At 37.7% G+C, this 24561-nt stretch overlaps 1 protein-coding gene across 1 annotated transcript in view; it reads left to right on the top strand.

The window, feature by feature from the left end:
* The window catches only part of KCNH8 (potassium voltage-gated channel subfamily H member 8), a 403401-nt gene that overhangs the window by 323141 nt on the left and 55699 nt on the right, over positions 1-24561 (top strand). Inside the window, exons 10-11 of the mRNA XM_033212772.1 lie at positions 152-401; positions 5728-5942. Of these exons, the coding sequence (XP_033068663.1) occupies positions 152-401; positions 5728-5942 (465 nt within the window). The remainder of the gene's footprint in view (positions 1-151; positions 402-5727; positions 5943-24561) is intronic.

Genomic DNA, 24561 nt, shown 5'->3' on the forward strand with positions numbered 1-24561 from the left:
CCAGGATTATACATACTTAGATTTCCTCTTCTGTATGCTGGATGGCCAAACAGCAGGAGACAGTAGGAAGAGCATCCCTGCAGTCTTGCAAAGTAAATCAGTTAGACTACACTTACCCCAATTTGATTTCCTCCTTCATCTTCTCTGACAGCTTTTGAAAGACTTTCCAGATGAACTGCGTTCTGACATCACTATGCACTTGAACAAGGAGATCTTACAGTTGTCCCTTTTTGAATGTGCCAGCCGGGGCTGCCTCAGGTCTCTGTCTCTACACATCAAAACCTCTTTCTGTGCTCCGGGGGAGTATCTGCTGCGTCAAGGGGATGCTTTGCAGGCCATCTACTTTGTATGCTCGGGCTCCATGGAAGTTCTTAAAGACAGCATGGTGCTGGCTATTCTTGGTAGGTCCAAATTGAAAAACTTGTATGAAGTTTGACTCTGGAGCATAAATTAAGAAGATGAAATGGGGAAAAACTGCTATTGAGAGTAGGAAAAGAATAGATGAAGACGTGAACTCAGGAGTATTCTTCATATGAGTTTAGTTTGCCTAAGTGTTATATCCAACATATTATTTAATTCTTGTTAAAAAAAAAAAAGTAGTATAAATATGATCTCCATTTTAGACATGAATAACTAGTTCTTGAGTTAACAAGCCCAGATCACCTAGTAAGAAAATAAGCTCAGTTATTTTTTATTCCTAAAGCCAAATTATTAATCATGATGGATACTCCCTTCTGGTGAAATAGCTTCTCCGTTTTAAGAGGGCATTTATTTTTGTGGAAAATTAATTCAGAGAACACAAAAACTAAATTGTGTCTGTGCTAGAAATAGAGCAAAGGTGACTGTGTTTCAAGAATAAGCTCTCATAGCCATCATTAACCTAATACTGTCAAGGTAACTATAGGCTCTTTTTACTTCCTTAAAGAAAACTTACAAGATATGTTGTGAAAATTTTGTGCCACGGAGCTGACTCTCAATATTAATACGTAATTGGTCTTCATTGAAATACAAAGGGCAGTTGACAAAAACGGCATGCAGAGTTAATGTATACAAAATCCTGTTTACAATTTTATGTGGGGCTATTTTAAAGGTCACTCTGGGCTGGGCACGGTGACTCATGCCTGTAATCCTAGCACTTTTGGAGACGAGGCAGGTGCATTGCTTGAGCCCATGAGTTCAAAACCAGCCTGGGAAACATGGACAGACCCTGTCTCTACTAAAAGTACAAATAATTACCTGGCCATGGTGGCAGGATCCTGTAGTTTCAGCTACCTGGGAGGCTGAGATGGGAGGATCGCTTGAGTCTGAGAGGTGGAGGGTGCAGTAAGCCAAGATAGCGCCACTGCCTCCAACCTAAGTGCAGAGAGAGAGAGACAGTGTCTCAAAAAAAAAAAAAAAAAACCTGTAATTTTTGTTTGTTTATTCACCTAATGTTTATTGAGGGCCTATGAATGAATCCAGTATCGGTCTAAACACTGATAATGCAGCAAAAAAGAAAATGGTCAAAATCCTTGCCTACATGAAAATTAAACTGAAGTGAAGGATATGATGGGGTCTGAGACCAGCCAAGGTGGTAGTAATGATGGTGAGAGGCAGGTGAATTCAGGATATATTTCAAACACCAATATAAAACACAAATATTTAGAGTTTGTGCTAATAAAAGGGGAGTAAATTCAGTACCTTTTTGTTTTTAATTTTTAAGAACCTTATATTTGTAAACAACTACTTGCAAAGTGTGTTCACACACAAGGTCTCATTTAAGCCTTTACAACACAGAAAGACAGATGGCGAAGGTATTTTCTCTGATTTTTCTAAAGTCAAGGCTAACCTAAGACATTGGATTCTGTATTCAACATTCCTTCTGTGTCTAAACAATATCTATTTTTCTAATTAAAAAAAAAAAAACCTGCACTCATTTGTTTACCACAGCACTATTTATGATAGCAACAATATGGAATCAACCTAAGTGTTCATCAATGGATGAATGGATTAAAAATATGGTACATATATGCAATGGAATACTATTCAGCCATAAAGAAGAATGAAATCATGTAGTTTGCAGCAATGTGGATTGAACTGGATACCATTATCTTAAGTAAAATAACTCAGAAAAAGAAAGTCAAATATTACATGTTCTCACTTATAATTGGGAGGTAAATAAAGTGTACAGATGGACGTAGAGTGTGGAATAATAGACACTGGAGACTAGAAAAAGTGGAAGACTGGGGGAGGGGGGTGAGGGATGAAAATAAATTAATGGATACAGGGTACACCATTCAAGTGATGGTTACACTCAAAGTCCAGACTTCACCACTAGGCAATACATCTATGTAACAAAACTGCACTTGTATTCCTTAAATTTATGCAAATTTAAAAAAAGACATTATTCTATATAATCATTGTAGGCCTTCTATCAATGGATGCTGGCTAGTAAGCTTTAAAATAGATTATATTTTGGAAGAGAAAAAGAAAACTAATATGTATTGAATCCCTCATATGATCTGGGTGTTTATGCCCATTATTGAATTTAAATCTTGCAACCTTATTATTTGTGGGTTATGATCTGAATGTCTGCCTCCCCCGAAAATTGATATGTCAAAACCTAATCCCCAATATGATGGTATTAGGGGTGGGGCCTTGAAGAGGTGAATAGGTGATGAGGGCACAGCCCTCGTGAATGGGATTAGTGTCTTTATAATGGAGGCTCAGGAGAGCTACCCTGCCTTTTCTCCCACATGTGGACACAACGAAAAGGTGCCATCTGTGAATCACAAAGTGAGCCCTTACCAGACACCAGCTTCTAGAACTATGAGAAATAATTTTTTTGTTTATAAGCTGTCCAGTATACAGTATGGCAACCTGTATAGACTAAGACAGTATGATTATTTCCAAGATTAAAGGTGAAGAGATAGACACTAGTGAATGATGCAAGACCCATATGCTTTTCACTGCTTCATGTTGACTTGTTTACCACTTAGAGTAAAGGTAGGGTTTGTCTTTCAAATTTGTGACTCTGTTCTTTTCTCATCCTCTTATGTTTTTCTCCTTAATAGAAAGTCATGGAATGGCAACTCAGAGTTTACTATTAATGTGGTCATCTCTTTATCAATATTAGAGTAAAGCTCAATACTAGAGTAACTCGATATTAGAGCAAGGCTCCCTGTGTGTGTGTGTGTGTGTGTGTGTGTGTGTGTGTGTTCCTTCTTAAGGGGAGAATTTAACACTCTTCCTGGCCTCTTCTCAACTTTGTGAAGTTAAAGGCCAGTCACCCTATCATCTTGTTATTCTAAATTAGAATTAACAGTTATTCTTAATTTGCTTCAAAAACTTAACCTTAATCATAAAATATTTTTTATTGATTTTTCTTTAGTACCACGAAATGTTTTATAGCCTGCCTAAGGATTCAGCCTGTTTTTAAGAGGGCATCTAGACTTTTTCCTTAGAATCTTATTTCATTCTAAACAGATATAATGTGGATTTTTCTATAATTGTGGTGTATTTTAAATATTGGTAGCTATCAACAGTTTTAGGAATAGGATATGAAGGCATCATCTATGACACTAGAACACAATAAGTACAAATTTAGTGGCTTCTGTGTAACTTCCATCGCTAGTCAAATATGATTCATTTGGCTATTTCTTGTTACATTTTTTTAAAAACTACTTATGGCTGAAAGATTTAATTCATTATCTTTTGCTCCTGGCCCCAAGTTTCTCCATAAAATGTGATTAACATGGGTAACATTTTCACATCTTTGCCTCTCCCATGTATACATCAAAAGTGCACATTGCTGCATGACCATTCTAAACACTGGTATATGGTACTGGGGCTAAACTCAAACAAAGACAATAAAAGATTAATATTTACTTTCTGTGATTAACATTATTTCAATAAAGATTGAGTATTTTACTTTCCCTATGGCAATATTGCTTTATAGGGCTAATTCCAATCAATACTACTTTGATAAACTTAGCAAGTACATGACATTATACTTGAACTGTAGATATTTAGCACATGTTCACTCTGCCAATGAAAAAAATTAATGTTCTTCTTCACAACAACAGCTGTCCAAGCATAAACTTATTCTACCAACTTTCTTGTCCAGTCAATACATGCAGACATTTCTTAATCTGATACCTGGAAAGGGTAGGGGCAGGAATTTGTTATGGGGCTAGAATTCGTTTGCCTTGTATGCCTTGATTTCATGTCCAGGTAATAGTGTCTCCCCGACCAATTTCTTCATTGTTTTAAAAGAAAATGGCAGAGCATGAATAAATGTACTCTCAACAGAACATTAGTCTGCCTAATTATAACTAAACGTAAGTTATAGCTCTAACCTGGGTGGTTTGCAGATGCATCCTATCACCTTATGTGTTTCAATGAAAGAGTAACTGATTAGCAAAGATCAATAGTATAATGCTGAAAAATGGAGCCCACAAGGAAATCTTTCTCATCTTTTAGAAATAAGGATACTGAGACCCAAAGTTACTTAAAAACTTAACTAAAGGTCCTAAATCTAGACAATAAGAAGTCCACAAGACTGTAAAATTAGTGAGGTAGTTTTAGGTAATGAGGTGAATACCAACATAGTATTCATCAGTACCTGCTTGCCAGGACTCAATACAAGGTCCAGCACACGTTGTCAGTTCCCCATAAATATTCATTGAACGAATAAATAAAGTGGAATTCTTTCTAGGATGCCAAGATTGGCAGGATGTTGGTGCTGTTTTTATAGCTAGTGTCATTGTGACTGAAATAGCCATACCATGGCAACCCAAAGTATGAAAGTATGATGACCCTGAAGTTATTGCAGACACTAGTTGCTTCACAGAGAATGTGAATGTTTATTGTGCAAGACACCGCATCAAGATAAATTCTCCTCAAATATACAAAATTTAAAAATTTGCCGTATTCAAAACATCCTGGCTATATTTACATCCTACATCAGTACCCAACTTTGAGTTTTGAGCAGCAAGTTAGATTTCTAATGAAATACACAAGAAACAAAATTTCCAAGTTTAGCAATATTGACAACAATAAATCAGACTTAAATTCTTCCATACCATGTGGCTATGTATTATTCCTAGTGTCTATAAATATAGATTTTAGTCTATTTTTTCTTCTACCAAAATAGGCTAAATTTCAAGGTTTAAGTCCAGTGTTAACTTGAAGATAATACCTAGTTTTAATATAATAATTTTAAAACTATTTTTTGTTCGACGTGCATATTTATTAAAAACTCAGGTATTCATAGTCAATTTGACATGTTTCCTTTTACTGTCAAATCTGATAAAACAGACTTGTATTGAAGCCTGCTACATACCAGGGACTTGGCTTCCACAAATGCTGGGCACAATAAAAAATAAAAATTTTAAACAACGCTGGGTGCAATAAAAAATTTAAAAGTTAAAAAAAATTATTGAATGGGAAGTAGAGGCCATTTGTCCTAATAACATTCCAACGATACAGCTTGCTTGCTGCTTGTTGTTGTTAGTTAAAATTTGTTAGTTGTTGGTTCTTTATGAAATGGAGCATAATGGCCATAAAACAAATAAAAGCTAAAGCCCAGGTATGATGCTATTGTATGCCAAAGTTGAAAAGCCCTGACCCAAGGTAAACGTTTTTCTCTTTTCAGTGTAATCTCACTGAAAAATGAAGGCTGTGAGTCAAATGAGGTTATCAGTCCTGAGCTTGCTTTTTCTGAAAGTGATCTCTCTCTCTTTCTAGGGAAAGGGGATTTAATTGGAGCAAATCTATCAATTAAGGACCAAGTGATCAAGACCAATGCAGATGTAAAGGCTTTAACCTACTGTGATCTCCAGTGCATCATCCTCAAAGGACTCTTTGAAGTGCTAGACCTTTACCCTGAATATGCTCACAAATTCGTGGAAGACATTCAGCATGACCTCACATACAACCTTCGAGAAGGTCATGAGAGTGATGTAAGTCTCATTTCTAATTAGTGCTGAAACCTAATAACATTGGGCCTGGAGATCATTTATAACAGCAAAGGCAGATGTCACGACCTCACCTTAAAAACTCTCTGAATATCTAAGATATGAGTATTCAGCCACCAGTTAAGCAGTTAAATAATTAGCTAGAAGCCAAAGCTAGAGTCTGTTATTAACATCTAGGAAAATATTTTTCATGAATGACTTCTCAACTCAGTTTCTTTCTTGGTTATTTTCATATGCTTATAACTACAATTGATTTCAATTATATATAACATTAGGTAGAGATGTGTGATTTCTCCAGAATTTAAAGATTTCCAGATGAAGTATATGATTCAGTTTGCTGTGTTTGTAATTGTTCACTACTCCAATTGCTAGACATAGATTTTGCTTAAAAATAATCTTTTATTTAATGGTACACAAAACAGTCTATCTTAAAGTGAACAAATATGCATAAAAGGATTCAAGCCAAGGATTGTCCCACTGAAAGCATAATCAACATTTTGTGCAATTATATATTTGCTGCAAGTTTCATATTAGACAAACAGCTTTCCTGTCAAAATATGTACTATACTGCATCCTGTGATTAAGCCGATCGTGAACATGACTTCATTAGATGTCTCAGAGAGATACATGATTTAATAGGAATGATTGTTGAAAGGCAAGCCAAGGCATGTATAGCATTGTGTAACAACAAGCCTTTATGTGCTGTCTTGAGCTTTGTCCCGGATATTTGTAACTCTGGATTTTTTTCCTGTGTACCTAAGAAGCTATTGTTTTGACCAACCCATACTGTGCAGATACTCATGTCAATCATTAATATTCTCTGCTGTGAAAGGTAGAAAGAAAACTTAAATTGTGTATTATTTTATCTTGGTTGGGGCTATCTAATGACAGTAAATACGTAGATAATATCCCATTCTGAGGTTCAAGATTACCAGTTTTGCATATATGCTTCTCTCCATTGTTGATAGCAAACAACAGAGGAGGTACCAACATTTACTGGCTACGTTTTATGTGTTAAGCACCCTACCTATGTAAAGCATCTCATTTATTGCTTAAGACAAATCTTTAAGGTAAGTCTTGATCTGTTTTTATGGAAAAGAAAACAAATTCAGAATGGTTAAGTCATGTGTAAGTTCACACAAACTTGCAGGTGGCTGGGTCAGAGTTTCAACATAGGTGTCAGAGTTTAAAACATGTATTGTTTCTGTTAAATATGTTGCCTCTTCTTGAAATCATGTTCATGTCTTTTAAAAAAAAATCAGTAGATTGAATTTTAAAACTACAGTTGTCTTCTGTCCTCTCCATGACAGCATAAAATCACAACTGTTTTGAAAATTGAGGGTGAGTTAGGGGGTGGAAGTAATAAAAAAGAAGAAGAAGTTAGCAAAGAGAGAAAAATCGCTAATATTCCTCAGCATAGAAAGTGGGAAATATTGGATCTCAATCTCTATTTTATTTCATTTGACTTATTAAGGATCCTTATCTTTTAAAAAAATTGTGGCATATAAAATGATGTTTTGAAATATGTATAGATTTTGGAATGGCTAAATCACACTAATTAATGTATGCATTTCCTCACATGTTTATCATTTATTTGTGGTGAGAACACTTGAAATCTCCTCCCTTAGCAATTTTCAAGTGTATAATACATCATTGTTGTCTAGAGTCACCATGTTGTACAACAGATCTCTTGAACTTATTTCTCCTAACTTGAACTCTGTGTCCTTTAAGCCACATCTTTCTAATCGCTCCTGGATCTCCAGCCCCAGCTCCTGGTAACCCTCATTGTACTCTCTGCTTCTTTGAGTTCAAGGTATTTTAGATTCAGTATATAACTGAGATCATGTAGTATTTGTCTTTCTATACCTGGCTTATTTCACTAAGCATAATGACCTCCAGTTTCTTCCATGTTGCTGCAAATGACAGGATTTGCTTCTTTTTTAAGGCTGAATAGTATTCCATTGTGTATATATACCACATTTTCTTTATTCATTTTTCTGTTGTTGGACACTTAGGTTAATTCTGTATTTTGGCTGTTATGAATAATGCTGCAATGAAAATGGGAGTGCATATATCTCTTTAAGATACTGATTTCATTCCTTTGGATATATACCCAGTATTAGGACTTCCAGATCATATGGTACTTTTATTTTTAATTTTTTAAAAGAACTTCCCTGCTGTTTTCCATAGTGGCTATACTGATTTACATTTGCACCAACAGTGTGCAAAGGTTCCTTTTTCTTCACATCCTTGCCAAAATTTATCTTTGGTTTTTTTTTAAATAGCCCTTCTAAGAGGTGTGGTTTTAATTTGTGTTTTCCTAATGGTTAGCAATATTGAGCATATTTTCATATAACTGTTGGCCTTTTGCGTGTCTTTTTCTGAGAAAAGTTCATTCTGGTCATTTGTCTATTTTAAAAATCAGGTGTTTTTTTTGTTGTTGTTATTCAGTTGTTTGAGTTTTTGAGTTGTTGAGTTTCTTATGTATTTTGCATATGAGCTCCTTATCAGATATATGATTTGCAAATATTTTCTCCTATTCTGTAGATTGTCTCTTGATTCTGTTGATTGTTTCCTTTTCTGTGCAGAGCTTTTTAATTGGATATAATTCAATTTGTCTGTTTTTGTTTTTGTTGCCTGTGCTTTGGAGTCATATCCAAAAACATCATTGTCCAGACCAATGTCATGGAGCTTTCCCCTATGCTTTCTTTTAGAGTTACGTAATTTCAGTTCTTAAATTTAAGTCTTTATTCATTTTGAATTTATGTTTGTGTATGGTGTAACATAAAGATCTAATTTTATTCTTCTGTATGTGGAAAAGGAATTTTTATCTTAGATAAAATTTTCATGATTCTTTTTCTGTTTTCTAGAACATTAATTATAGTAATTTAAAAATCCCTGTATACCTGAATTATCTGTGGAATTACTTCCATTGTCTGTTATTTTTCTCTTTTTCTGTCTCTCTCTCTCAGTCATTTGTTCTTCTTTGGTCATTTAGTTCTCTTTCTAAAAAAGGAAAAGCAGGTATCAGAATTTTGTTTAACTATAGATGTTGATTACTAAAGATTGTTCATGTCATTTTCCTCAAAATAAGGTTTTCTTTTCACAGGCAGATAGAGTATCAGCAAACCAACTTGCACTGCCCATAGTTTATTTTAGGCTTTGTTAACCTGGCAAATTTCAATTTTGCCCTCAATCCTCAGGTCTAGCCTTTACTCCTAAAACAGCTTTTCTGGAGTCTCAGTTCAAACCATAGTATGTTTACCAAGGCTCTTCCTATTTAGCAGAGCTTGAGCTCCAGCCTCCATCTCCCCAACACCACATGACTGCTGAAATCTCTATCCTGCAATTTAGCCTTCTACGTGCTATTTTTAATCTGTTTCTTAGAGTACTACCTCTTGCTATTCAAGTTAGGAGTTGACTAATGCCTTAAAGGGAACATCAATGCAGTTTACTTCTCTCTGGTATTATATTCCTCAAATCCTTTATGCTTTGGTTTACCTGAACTTCTCTGTCTCCTTAGTTGCTAAGGATATTCCTTTCCATCTCTTCTATTCCACTTTACAATGAAATAGCAAATGCCTGTAGAAAAATACCTAGCCAAATGTGATGCTCTCATTGGTGCAGTTCTCTTTTCTTAGGGATCACAGTCCTTTAAGTCTTATCCGAGTTGATTCCTCTCAAATTCCTTCAAGCAGTGTGATATGGGTTGACTGTGTATCTCATCTTGAATTGTAGTCCCTATAATCCCCACATATTATGGGAGGAACCAGGTGGAGACAATTGAATCATGGGGGTAGTTTCCCCCATCCTGTTCTTGTGATAGTGAGTTAATTCTCGTAAGAGCTGATGGTTTCATAAGGGGCTTCCCCTTTCACGGGACACTCATTCTTCTTCTTCCTGCTGCCATGTAAAGAACGACGTGTTTGCTTCCCCTTCTGCCATGATTGTAAGTTTCCTGAGACCTTACTTAATTAAACCTCATTCCTTTATAAATTACCCAGTCTCAGGTATGTTTTTATTAGTGGCACGAGAACAGACTAATGCACAATTATTTTATTAATTTTGTCCAGTTTGATCATTACTTTTGATTGGGTTAGTTCAATATAAGTTACTTCATTATGACTGGAACCAAAAGTATTACTTCTTTTCAAAGGGGACTCCATATGAGTTACATTTTAAAGGCAGATGGGACCTTCATTGTTTTATACTTCCTGATGTTTTATCTCTCAAAACTTCTATTATATATAACTGAGAGTCTAGGGGATACCATGCCATCTAAGGGCTAGATTAAGTTTGGACTTCTCTTTCTATAACTTTGTACCTGGCGGAACAGTCTTGTGCCCTCCCCAAGCATACTGTGACTTTCAGGGGAACTTGTATCCTAATGATTACCTTATGGACCCCTGTTCCCTACTCTGGTGTCAGAATAAATGTAGAACCAAATGAAAATCAACCTTTCCTTGATTTTCACAGACAAAACCAAAAATATCCAGTCACACAGGATTTTCTATGGTTAAAGCCTTTGTGGAAATTTAAGTGATTAACTCATCCTCTTTTATGGCTGCATAGTATTCCATGGTGTATATGTGCCACATTTTCTTAATCCAGTCTATCATTGATGGACATTTGGGTTGGTTCCAAGTCTTTACTATTGTGAATAGTGCCGCAATAAGCATACGTGTGCATGTGTCTTTATAGTAGCATGATTTGTAATCCTTTGGGTATGTACCTAGTAATGGGATTGCTGGGTCAAATGGTATTTCTAGTTCTAGATCCTTGAGGAATCGCCACTGTCTTCCACAATGATTGAACTAGTTTATACTCCTACCAACAGTGTAAAAGTATTCCTGTTTCTCCACATCCTCTCCAACATCTGTTGTTTCCTGACTTTTTAATGATTGCCATTCTAACTGGTGTGAGATGGTTTCTCATTGTGGTTTTGATTTGCGTTTCTCTGATGACCAGTGATGATGAGCATTTCTTCCTGTGTCTGTTGGCTGCATAAATGTCTTCTTTTGAGAAGTGTTTATTCATGTCCTTTGCCCACTTTTTGATGGGGTTGTTTTTTTCTTGTAAATTTGTTTAAGTTCTTTGTAGACGCTGGATATTAGCCCTATGTCAGAAGGGTAGATTGCAAAAATTTTCTCCCATTCTGTAGGGTGCCTGTTCACTCTGATGGTAGTTTCTTTTGCTGTGCAGAAGCTCTTTAGTTCAATTAGATCCCATTTGTCTATGTTGGCTTTTGTTGTAATTGCTTTTGGTGTATTAGTCATGAAGTCTTTGTCCATGCGTCCATGCCTATGTCCTGAATGATATTGCCTAGGTTTTCTTCTAGGGTTTTTATGGCTTTAGGTCTAACATTTAAGTATTTAACCCATCTTGAATTAATTTTTGTATAAAATGTAAGGAAGGGATCCAGTTTCAGCTTTCTACATATGGCTAGCCAGTTTTCCCCGCACCATTTAATAAACAGGGAATCCTTTTCCCATTTCTTGTTTTTGTCAGGTTTGTCAAAGATCAGATGGTTGTAGATGTGTGGGATTCAACCAATCACCAATCAAAATCATCCAAAACTGGTGTCTGTACTAAATATATACACACTTTTTTTCTTACCATAAGTACCTAAACAATACAGTATAACAACTATTTACATAGAATTTACATTGTATTAGGTATTACACGTAATCTAGAGATGATTTAGAGTATACAGGAGGATATGCATAGGTTATATGCAAATACTATGCCATTTTATATCAGGGCTTAGAGCATCTGAGGATTTTAGTATCTGCAGGACATCCTGGAACCAGTCTCTCAAATACTAAGGGACCACTGTACCTATATAATGATAATTCATTGCAAAAGTTTCAGAGTAGTCCTATATATGATGTTAACACAAATATAAATAGACATAATTGAATGCAAAAGTTTCATACTAGTAGTATGCATAAAATTAATAGAGGACACAATGGAAGAATATATCCATAATGTCTAAACCCATAAGGGTTTGGTCAAAAAGTAAAAAGTATTACTATTAGAAATATTGGCAAAATACATGTACAGGCACTGTATAGATGAAGAAACACAAAAGACAACAAGCACATAAAAATATACTCAAAAACATTAGAAATATAAAAATGAAAATAAAAAATAATGATGTAAAGTTTTAAATTCCTAGAACACCAACCTTATGGAGGAGGTTAATAAAAGTGTATAGGAACGGGGCGGAGCAAGATGGCCGAATAGGAACAGCTCCAGTCTCCAACTCCCAGCGCGAGCGACACAGAAGACCGGTGATTTCTGCATTTTCAACTGAGGTACTGGGGTCATCTCTCTAGGGAGTGCCGGACAATCGGTGCGGGTCAGCTGCTGCAGCCTGACCAGCGTGAGCTGAAGCAGGGCGAGGCATCGCCTCACCTGGAAGCGCAAGGGGGAAGGAAATCCCTTTTCCTAGCCAGGGGAACTGAGACACACACCACCTGGAAAATCGGGTAACTCCCACCCCAATACTGCGCTTTAAGGAAACAGGCACACCAGGAGAATATATCCCACACCTGGCCGGGAGGGTCCCACGCCCACGGAGCCTCCCTCACTGCTAACACAGCCGTCTGCTGCGATCTATCCGCAAGGCAGCAGCGAGGCTGGGGGAGGGGGCGCCGCCATTGCTGAGGCTTAAGTAGGTAAACAAAGCTGCTGGGAAGCTCGAACTGGGTGGAGCTCACAGCAGCTCAAGGAAGCCTGCCTGTCTCTGTAGACTCTACCGCTGCGGACAGCGCACAGCTGCAGTCCATTAGGGGAAAGAGCGGGGCCGCTGCAGACCGAACGACTCTGTCTGACAGCTTTGAGGAGAGCCGTGGATCTCCTAACGCGGAGGTTGAGATCTGAGAACGGACAGACTGCCTGCTCAGGTGGGTCCCTGACCCCTGAGTAGCCTAGCTGGGAGACATCCCCCACTAGGGGCAGTCTGATACCCCACACCTCACAGGGTGGCGTCACCCCTGAGAGGAAACTTCCAAAGAAAGAATCAGACAGGTACACTCGCTGTTCAGCAATATTCTATCTTCGGCAACCTCTGCTGCTGATACCCAGGCAAACAGGGTCTGGAGTGGACCTCAAGCAATCTCTAACAGACCAACAGACAGTCCTTCTGACTGTCAGACGGAAAACTATCAAACAGGAAGGACACCTATACCAAAACCCCATCAGTACGTCACCATCATCAAAGTCCAGAGACAGATAAAACCACAAAGATGGGGAAGAAGCAGGGCAGAAAAGCTGGAAATTCAAAAAATAAGAGCGCATCTCCCCCTGCAAAGGAGCGCAGCCCATCGCCAGCAACGGATCAAAGCTGGTCAGAGAATGACTTTGACGAGATGAGAGAAGAAGGCTTCAGTCCATCAAACCTCTCAGAGCTAAGGGAGGAATTACGTACCCAGCGCAAAGAAACTAAAAATCTTGAAAAAAAAGTGGAAGAATTGACAGCTAGACTAATTAATGCAGAGAAGATCATAAACGAAATGACAGAGATGAAAACCATGACACGAGAAATACGTGACAAATGCACAAGCTTCGGTAACCGACTCGTATCAGCGATTGAGGATCAAATGAATGAAATGAAGCGAGAAGAGAAACCAAAAGAAAAAAGAAGAAAAAGAAATGAACAAAGCCTGCAAGAAGTATGGGATTATGTAAAAAGACCAAATCTACGTCTGATTGGGGTGCCTGAAAGTGAGGGGGATAATGGAACCAAGTTGGAAAACACTCTTCAGGATATCATCCAGGAGAACTTCCCCAACCTAGTAGGGCAGGCCAACATTCAAATTCAGGAAATACAGAGAACGCCACAAAGATACTCCTCCAGAAGAGCAACTCCAAGACACATAATTGCCAGATTCACCAAAGTTGAAATGAAGGAAAAAATCTTAAGGGCAGCCAGAGAGAAAGGTCGGGTTACCCACAAAGGGAAGCCCATCAGAATAACAGCAGACCTCTTGGCAGAAACTCTACAAGCCAGAAGAGAGTGGGGGCCAATATTCAACGTTCTTAAAGAAAAGAATTTTCAACCCAGAATTTCATATCCAGCCAAACTAAGCTTCATCAGTGAAGGAGAAATAAAATCCTTTACAGATAAGCAAATGCTTAGAGATTTTGTCACCACCAGGCCTGCCTTACAAGAGACCCTGAAGGAAGCCCTAAACATGGAAAGGAACAACCGGTACCAGCCATTGCAAAAACATGCCAAAATGTAAAGACCATCGAGGCTAGGAAGAAACTGCATCAACTAACGAGCAAAATAACCAGTTAATATCATAATGACAGGATCAAGTTCACACATAACAATATTAACCTTAAATGTCAATGGACTAAATGCTCCAATTAAAAGACACAGACTGGCAAACTGGATCAAGAGTCAAGACCCATCAGTCTGCTGTATTCAGGAGACCCATCTCACATGCAGAGACATACATAGGCTCAAAATAAAGGGATGGAGGAAGATCTACCAAGCAAATGGAGAACAAAAAAAAGCAGGGGTTGCAATCCTAGTCTCTGATAAAACAGACTTTAAACCATCAAAGATCAAAAGAGACAAAGAAGGCCATTACATAATGGTAAAGGGATCAATTCAACAGGAAGAGCTAACTCTCCTAAATATATATGCACCCAATACAGGAGCACCCAGATTCATAAAGCAAGTCCTTAGAGACCTACAAAGAGACTTAGACTCCCATACAATAATAATGGGAGACTTCAACACTCCACTGTCAACATTAGACAGATCAACGAGACAGAAAGTTAACAAGGATATCCAGGAATTGAACTCATCTCTGCACCAAGCGGACCTAATAGACATCTATAGAACTCTCCACCCCAAATCAACAGAATATACATTCTTCTCAGCACCACATCGCACTTATTCAAAATTGACCACATAATTGGAAGTAAAGCACTCCTCAGCAAATGTACAAGAACTGAAATTATAACAAACTGTCTCTCAGACCACAGTGCAATCAAACTAGAACTCAGGACTAAGAAACTCAATCAAAACCGCTCAACTACATGGAAACTGAACAACCTGCTCCTGAATGACTACTGGGTACATAACGAAATGAAAGCAGAAATAAAGATGTTCTTTGAAACCAATGAGAACAAAGATACAACATACCAGAATCTCTGGGACACATTTAAAGCAGTGTAGAGGGAAATTTATAGCACTAAATGCCCACAAGAGAAAGCAGGAGAGATCTAAAATTGACACTCTAACATCACAATTAAAAGAACTAGAGAGCAAGAGCAAACACATTCAAAAGCTAGCAGAAGGCAAGAAATAACTAAGATCAGAGCAGAACTGAAGGAGATAGAGACACAAAAAACCCTCCAAAAAATCAATGAATCCAGGAGTTGGTTTTTTGAAAAGATAAACAAAATTGACAGACCGCTAGCTAGACTAATAAAGAAGAAAAGAGAGAAGAATCAAATAGACGCAATAAAAAATGATAAAGGGGATATCACCACCGACCCCACAGAAATACAAACAACCATCAGAGAATACTATAAATGCCTCTATGCAAATCAACTAGAAAATCTAGAAGAAATGGATAATTTCCTGGACACTTACACTCTCCCAAGACTAAACCAGGAAGAAGTTGAATCCCTGAATAGACCAATAGCAGGCTCTGAAATTGAGGCAACAATTAATAGCCTACCCACCAAAAAAAGTCCAGGACCAGATGGATTCACAGCTGAATTCTACCAGAGGTACAAGGAGGAGCTGGTACCATTCCTTCTGAAACTATTTCAATCAATAGAAAAAGAGGGAATCCTCCCTAACTCTTTTTATGAGGCCAACATCATCCTGATACCAAAGCCTGGCAGAGACACAACAAAAAAAGAGAATTTTAGACCAATATCCCTGATGAACATCGATGCAAAAATCCTCAATAAAATACTGGCAAACCGGATTCAGCAGCACATCAAAAAGCTTATCCACCATGATCAAGTGGGCTTCATCCCTGGGATGCAAGGCTGGTTCAACATTCGCAAATCAATAAACGTAATCCAGCATATAAACAGAACCAAAGACAAGAACCACATAATTATCTCAATAGATGCAGAAAAGGCTTTTGACAAAATTCAACAGCCCTTTATGCTAAAAACGCTCAATAAATTTGGTATTATGGAACGTACCTCAAAATAATAAGAGCTATTTATGACAAACCCACAGCTAATATCATACTGAATGGGCAAAAACTGGAAAAATTCCCTTTGAAAACTGGCACAAGACAGGGATGCCCTCTCTCACCACTCCTATTCAACATAGTGTTGGAAGTTCTGGCTAGGGCAATCAGGCAAGAGAAAGAAATCAAGGGTATCCAGTTAGGAAAAGAAGAAGTCAAATTGTCCCTGTTTGCAGATGACATGATTGTATATTTAGAAAACCCCATCGTCTCAGCCCAAAATCTCCTTAAGCTGATAAGCAACTTCAGCAAAGTCTCAGGATACAAAATTAATGTGCAAAAATCCCAAGCATTCTTATACACCAGTAACAGACAAGCAGAGAGCCAAATCAGGAATGAACTTCCATTCACAATTGCTTCAAAGAGAATAAAATACCTAGGAATCCAGCTTACAAGGGATGTAAAGGACCTCTTCAAGGAGAACTACAAACCACTGCTCAGTGAAATCAAAGAGGACACAAACAAATGGAAGAACATACCATGCTCATGGATAGGAAGAATCAATATCGTGAAAATGGCCATACTGCCCAAGGTGATTTATAGATTCAATGCCATCCCCATCAAGCTACCAATGACTTTCTTCACAGAATTGGAAAAAAAACGGCTTTAAAGTTCATATGGAACCAAAAAAGAGCCCGCATTGCCAAGACAATCCTAAGTCAAAAGGACAAAGCTGGAGGCGTCACGCTACCTGACTTCAAACTATACTACAAGGCTACAGTAACCAAAACAGCATGGTACTGGTACCACAACAGAGATATAGACCAATGGAACAGAACAGAGTCCTCAGAAATAATACCACACATCTACAGCCATCTGATCTTTGACAAACCTGAGAGAAACAAGAAATGGGGAAAGGATTCCCTATTTAATAAATGGTGCTGGGAAAATTGGCTAGCCATAAGTAGAAAGCTGAAACTGGATCCTTTCCTTACCCCTTATACGAAAATTAATTCAAGATGGATTAGAGACTTAAATGTTAGACCTAATACCATAAAAACCCTAGAAGAAAATCTAGGTAGTACCATTCAGGACATAGGCATGGGCAAGGACTTCATGTCTAAAACACCAAAAGCAACGGCAGCAAAAGCAAAAATTGACACATGGGATCTAATTAAACTAAAGAGCTTTTGCACAGCTAAAGAAACTACCATCAGAGTGAACAGGCAACCTACAGAATGGGAAAAAATTTTTGCAACCTACTCATCTGACAAAGGGCTAATATCCAGAATCTACAAAGAACTCAAACAAATATACAAGAAAAAAACAAACAACCCCATCAAAAAGTGGGGAAAGGATATGAACAGACATTTCTCAAAAGAAGACATCAATACAGCCAACAGACACATGAAAAAATGCTCATCATCATTCGCCATCAGAGAAATGCAAATCAAAACTACAATGAGATACCATCTCACACCAGTTAGAATGGCAATCATTAAGAAGTCAGGAAACAACTGGTGTTGGAGAGGATGTGGAGAAATAGGAACACTTTTACACTGTTGGTGGGATTGTAAACTAGTTCAACCATTATGGAAAACAGTATGGCGATTCCTCAAGGATCTAGAACTAGATGTACCATATGACCCAGCCATCCCACTACTGGGTATATACCCAAAGGATTATAAATTACTCTACTACAAAGACACATGCACACGTATGTTTATTGCGGCACTATTCACAATTGCAAAGACTTGGAATCAACCCAAATGTCCATCTGTGACAGACTGGATTAAGAAAATGTGGCACATATACACCATGGAATACTATGCAGCCATCAAAAAGGATGAGTTTGCATCCTTTGTAGGGACATGGATGCAGCTGGAAACCATCATTCTTAGCAAACTATCACAAGAAGAGAAAACCAAACACCACATGTTCTCACTCATAGGTGGAACTGAACAATGAGATCACTTGGACTCGGGAAGGGGAACATCACACACTGGGGCCTATCATGGGGAGGGGGGAGGAGGGAGGGATTGCATTGGGGAGTTATACATGATATAAAAGTCATGCACATGTACCCTAGAACTTAAAGTATAATAAAAAAAAAAAAAAGTGTATAGGAACTTATGCAGTTATTGGTGGGGAATATAGTCTTTGTACCCATTTAGCAGAAAAAATATGTCACTACTTAGTCCATTTAAATATATATACAGCCTATGACCTCTCAATTACAAAATGTATCCAAAATTTTTTCATACAGGTCTATAAACGGGATTGTATGGGGATGTTCATTGTAACTCTACTTATTGTGGACAAGAGCTAAAAGCAACCTGGGTATTCATCACTGGAAGAGCAGGTTCAATAAAATATGGTGCATCTATAACAGAATTCTATATAGCAGTGACAATATATATAAATATGTAAAATGTAGGATTTATTGACAAGAAACAATGATATCTAAAACAATACCACTTGAATAAATTAAAATGTACTCAAATAAATCAATGTACAGTTTTATAATCTAATTATAAACTTAAATACCAGTGGAATTTCTATACATTGAAATACCAAAGACTGTCAATACTTCAGGCAGTTCAGAAGAAGAACAAAATTTGAGGATTTATGCTGTCACATTAACACAACTTTAGAAACTAAACCTACAGTAATTCAACCAGTGAGGTATGAGTGCAAGGTTGTACAATTTCACTAGAACAGACTCCACAAACAGGCCCACACGTTATGGTCACCTGATTTATCACAAGTTGCTATAGTGAAAAAAAAATGACAGTTTAAACTATCAGTTAATGATTATGTATTAATGTAAAGCTTATATGAAAGAAAAGAAACCTTGGCCTAAAAGTTGGCCCATGAGATACCTAAAACTCAATTCCAGATGGACTGTAGACCTAAATGAAAGAAAAAACAATAAAGTTTCTAGAAGAAAACATTGCGGAGTATCATTATGACCTTGTAATAGCAAGTATTTCTCAAGGAGGACATGGACTGTTATAACAATAAAGGAAAGAGACATTTATTAAAATGAAGAACTTCTATTCATCAAAAGACACCAGTAACAGAATAAAAAGGGAAACTGCAGAACGGGAGAATATATTTGCATCACATGTATTTGAAAAAGAAAGAATATCCAGAATGTATTAAAACTCCTAAAAATAAGTAAGAAAAAGACATATACTTCAGTTTTTAAAATGAGGAAAACAGGATCAGCACTTTACAAATGGCTGATATCCAAATGGCATATCCAAATGGCCAATAAAGTTTGATCATTTACTTCTTGTACACCTCTTCCCTCCTCGGTCTTTCCTCTAAGTTAGTAAATGACACCATCATCTACTCTATTATTCATAGCAAAAGAATTTTAAAAATTATAGTGAGAATGATATGATTAGTATCAAGATAAGTAATTGAGATTAGCAGAAATAGCACCCAAAATGATAAAATAATTAAAAAGAAATATAAATAGGTAACCCAAAAAGTTTTGAAGGCGTTACTTAGAAGACTTTCTTTTCTTTATTCTGCTTCTCCATATTTCGGTAATGCTGGAGAAATCTTTAGCAATCCATACATTTCACTTGTCAATTTAAGGAAGAAGATACCATCTAGGAATTTCTTAGCTAGAGAAGAGAAGTCAGTGCCTGGCTTCAGATCTTCAAAGGACAGACTGACTCTCATTAGGAGCTAATGTAGCTGGTGACTTTAAGTTGAGGCTAATGCTCATTTGTCATTCCAAAACTCCTAGGGCACTTAAGAAGTATGCTAAATCTTTTCTGCCTGTACTCTATAAATGGAACAACAAAACCTATATGATAGTACATCTGTTTACAGCATGGTTTACTGAATATTTTAAGCCCACCGTTGAGACCTAGTGCTCAGAATAAAGGATTCCTCTCAAAATATTACTGCTCATTCATCGACAGTGTACCTTGTTACCCAAGAGCTCTGATGGAGATATGCAAGGATATCAATGCAGTTTTCATGCCTGCTAACACGACATCTATTCTGTAGTCCATAGATCAGGTGTAATTTCAACTTTCAAGTCTCATTATTAAAGAAAAACATTTGGTAAAGCTATAGCTGCCATAGATAGTGATTTCTTTGATGGATCTGGGTGAATTAAGTTGAAAACACTCTGGAAAAATTTTAGCATTCTAGATGCGATTCAGTATATGTGTGATTCCTGGGAGGAGGTCCAACTATCAACATTAACAGGAGATGGAAGAAGTTGACTTCAATCCTTATGGATGACTGAGGAGTTCCAAACTTAAATGAAGGAAGTCAGTGCAGATTTGGTGGAAATAGCAAAAGAACTAGAATTAGAAGTGGAGCCTGAAGATGTGACTGAATTGCTGCAATTTTATGATAAAACCTTAACATATAAGAAGTTGCTTCTTTCTTTTTTATTTTATTTATTTATTTATTTATTTTTTGAGGTAGAACCTCACTCTGTTGCTCAGGCTGGAGTGCGGTGGCATGATCACAGCTCATTGGAGCCTTGACCTCCTGGGCCCAAGAGATCCTCCAACCTCAGCCTCCCATTCACAGGCATGCACAACCACACCTGGCTAATTCTTTTCTATATTTGTAGAGATGGGGTCTCCCTATGTTCCTAGGCTGGTCTCAAACTCCTGGGCTCAAGCAATCCTCCTGCCTCAGCCTCCCAAAGTGTTGGGATTACAGGTGTTAGCCACCATACCCAGCCAGGAGTTGCTTCTTATGAATGAGCGAAGTGGTTTCTTGAGATGATATTTATTCATGGTGAAGGTGCAGCTAACATTGTTGAAATGACAACAAAGGATTTAGAATATTACATGAACTTAGTTTATAAAGCAGTGGCAGGGCTTGAAAGTCTTGACTCCAGTTTCAAAAGAAGTTCTACTGTGGGTAAAATGCTATCAAACTGTACCGTATGGTACAAAGAAATCACTCATGAAAGGAATAGTCCAATTGATGTCACAAACTTCATTGTTGCTTTAGTTTCAGAAATTACCACAGCTACCCCAGCCTTCAGCAGCCGCCACCCTGATTAGTCAGCAGCCATCAACATCAAAGCAAAACCCTCCACCAACAAAGAGATTACAACATATCGCAGACTCAGATGATTGTTAACATTTTGTAACAATACATTTTTATTTTTGTTTTTGTTTTTTTTAGATGAAGTCTCACTCTTGCTGCCCAGGCTGGAGTGCAATGGTGCGATCTCGGCTTACCGAGATCCACCTCCCTGGTTCAAGTGATTCTCCTGCCTCAGCCTGCTGAGTAGCTGGGATTACAGGCATGTGCCACCACGCCTGGCTAATTTTGTACTTTTAGTAGAGACGGGGTTTCTCCATGTTGGCCAAGCTGGTCTCGAACTCCCTACCTCAGGTGATCTGCCTGCCTCAGCCTCCCAAAGTACTGGGATTACAGGAGTGAGCCACCACGCCCGGCCAATAAAATTTTTTTAATTAAGAGATGTATGTTGTTTTTAGACATAATTCTGTTGCACACTTAATAGACTACAGTGTAATGTAAACATGACTTTTATATTCACTGGAAAACAAAAATTTCATATGACTCACTTTATTGAGAAATTCCTTTATTGTAGTGGTTTGGAAGTGGTCTGAGGTATGCCTGTATCATGACTCAGTTTCAGGGGATTCATTGACCCTTTCAATATCATATAGGGAGTCCATAAAATTCCAATTAAAAATATACATGTTAAAATATCCTGAGCGAAATATAGTGACCCTTGTCTCCTTTAGCAGATTCATGTATAGGTAGACACACACACACACACACACACACACACATGCACACACACAAATATATAACCTAGCAACCTGCAAAGAATGCATGGGATAAACATCATTAAAAGTTGTCATTTCTGATTGCTTTCTCTGTGATAGATGCTGTGTATGCATTATCTGGTGAAATCTTTATGACAGTCATGCAACTTGGGTACAGTTATATTCACCAGCTCTACAAAGTATGTGTATCCTTTGTCAGGAATAAGCTGAACTCTAATGTGTGAGTCAACTTGCCTTCAGTAGCCCATGGGGCAGGGAAGAATGTGTTTGTGGGAGCACGGGGGCGTGGTGGGAGTGGGAGCTGAAACATACCTACTGGACTATGACAAATGAGAGTCAATATAGTGATTCTCCCTGCCTCCACTTGTATCCTCTTATGACCCCAAGGCTACAGGAGCAATATTTGTAAAGTATAAATCAAATTGTGTCATTTTGCTGCTTGAAATAGACCCCCATGGGCTGGTAGTAACATCCAGACTTCTTATCGTAACTTTCAAGGTTCTTTGCCTTCCTTCCCCAGTCTGCCTTTCAAAGTCATCTGATGCCATCTTGCCTCCAGCATTACACTCCAACAAACGGGCCTGCTTTCCCTTCCTTAGGGAAGCAGGCTCCTCCCACCTCCCTCCCTCCCCTTCTCCCCACCTCTGCTGCCTCAGGGCCTTTGCATTTGATCTCTCTTCCTGCTGTGCTACTCCTCTACCCTTACCTGACAGTCTGCTCTGGAGTTTGCCCTCTCCCAGTTATCCTCTGTTATATCACCTTGTTTATCTTTTTCATGGCATTTAGCAGGATCTAGTATTATTTTAATTTGTATATTTTCTTGCTCATGATCAGTTTCTCCTACCAAAATCTATTTTATGAAAACTTTGTCTTGTTCTATACTATAGCCCCAGTGCCTAGGTCAGAGCCTAATGCAGAGTCAACATTTACTATGTATTAAATGAATGAATGAACAAATGTCAATAAGTTTACTTTGGTGCGTGGAACTAATGTTAAGTTTTAAGAAAATGAAGAAAGTCTCAAAGACAGCTGCCTCTATGGCCAGTAAGTAAAGTCTAAAATGAGAAGCAAAAAGCAGTTTAGGATTATATCTGTTAGATATAGCAAAGCTAAAAAAAGTATCAATACTGGGATTTGAAAGAACAGCTAAATTGAATAACAGCATTTTTCATTTCCCCTAAGTTCAGGAAAAGAGATTTTCAAAAGCAACATGAGGAATTTAAGCTGAATAATAGGGGAGAAATAAAGCTTGCAATCAGAGTAATATTTCTCCAGGTGGTTTGGTGTAGTAAGTAGGGTTAAAATAAAAGATTTGCCTTCAAATCTCAACCAATGCACCCATTTTCTACATCTAATTTCCATGAACTATTGAGTTACGTCTGCTTGAACCTCTTGGCACTGGGCAATTTCTTTGTAATTAAGCTGTGCTGTATCCATGAGATTCAACTTCATGATTCCTTCCTTAGATAAAAACAAGCCTGACTAGATCTTTCGTATAAAGTTTTTGATTTGCAAACATCTCTTTGACACCTATGTGACTATATTACAATTTAATTCAATTTAAGAATGTTCTGAAAAGGGCTCTATTCCAAAGAAGAGACTTATTGTAAATTTAGTCCCCATTTCAGTCTGAAATAAAATTGGGCTGCTTAGAAGCAATTTTCCTGAAAATGATTTATCGAATATTAATGACTTTTTAAAAATCGTATCTGACAGCCCAGATACTTAATTCTTCAAAAGTAGCCTGTGTGTAGGTGTGCATCTGCTAGCAGAGTCCTGCATAATAAGAGAACATAATTAATTCTTCACTTTTCTGAGATAATTGTTCTTAGAAAATTGCATACTGAAGGACTCACATGTCATTTTATCATGTCAGCTTTCCTTGTTATCTCAGGCCCAACAAGTGTTTTGTCAGTTGTGTACTTTAAAATACTCTCCCTCAGGAAGCAAAAACACTTCCATGAAATATCTTGCAGTGAACTGTTTTACATTTTTATGCCTAAGAAAATGTTAGATAGGAAAAGCTCATTAAATAATGGCCTGGGAATTGTACTTGGATCCAGTATGTTTTTTTGTTGTTGCTGTTGTTCTTTGTTTTTTGTTTTTTGGGTTTTTTTTTTGAGACGGAGTCTCTCAGGGTCGCCCGGGCTGGAGTGCAGTGGCATGATCTCGGCTCACTGCAACCTCCGCCTCCGGGGTTCAAGCAGTTCTCCTGCCTCAGCCTCCCAAGTAGCTGGGATTACAGGTGCCCGTCACAGTATGTTTTTTATATTCTGAAACTTTCCTCCTACTGATGTCTTTCAGTAGACTCAGAAGTGATTGTGGCAAACATAGTATCTTGAAGGAAGAGATCGTGTTTTTGATTAGCATCTCCAGAGTCTAGTTTTGTGTTTATGTTCATGGTATTGAGGAAATAAAGATCAATTTGGACTTCTTGCATCTATTAATACATCCTACTTCCTCTGCAGCAAAATGGCTCTCAGTGCCCCTTCTCTTCTTAGTGATTGCCTAAGATGACAGCTTCGTTCCCTTTATTATTATTCACCTTCTTCCCATCTTCATTGTTTTCTCAGTGAGGACTGGACTCTACTGGACTCCACTGGAGTCCAAGGTCATGTT

This window comes from Trachypithecus francoisi, unplaced genomic scaffold (genome assembly GCF_009764315.1).
Source record: "Trachypithecus francoisi isolate TF-2019V2 unplaced genomic scaffold, Tfra_2.0 Lachesis_group0, whole genome shotgun sequence".
NCBI lineage: Eukaryota > Metazoa > Chordata > Mammalia > Primates > Cercopithecidae > Trachypithecus > Trachypithecus francoisi.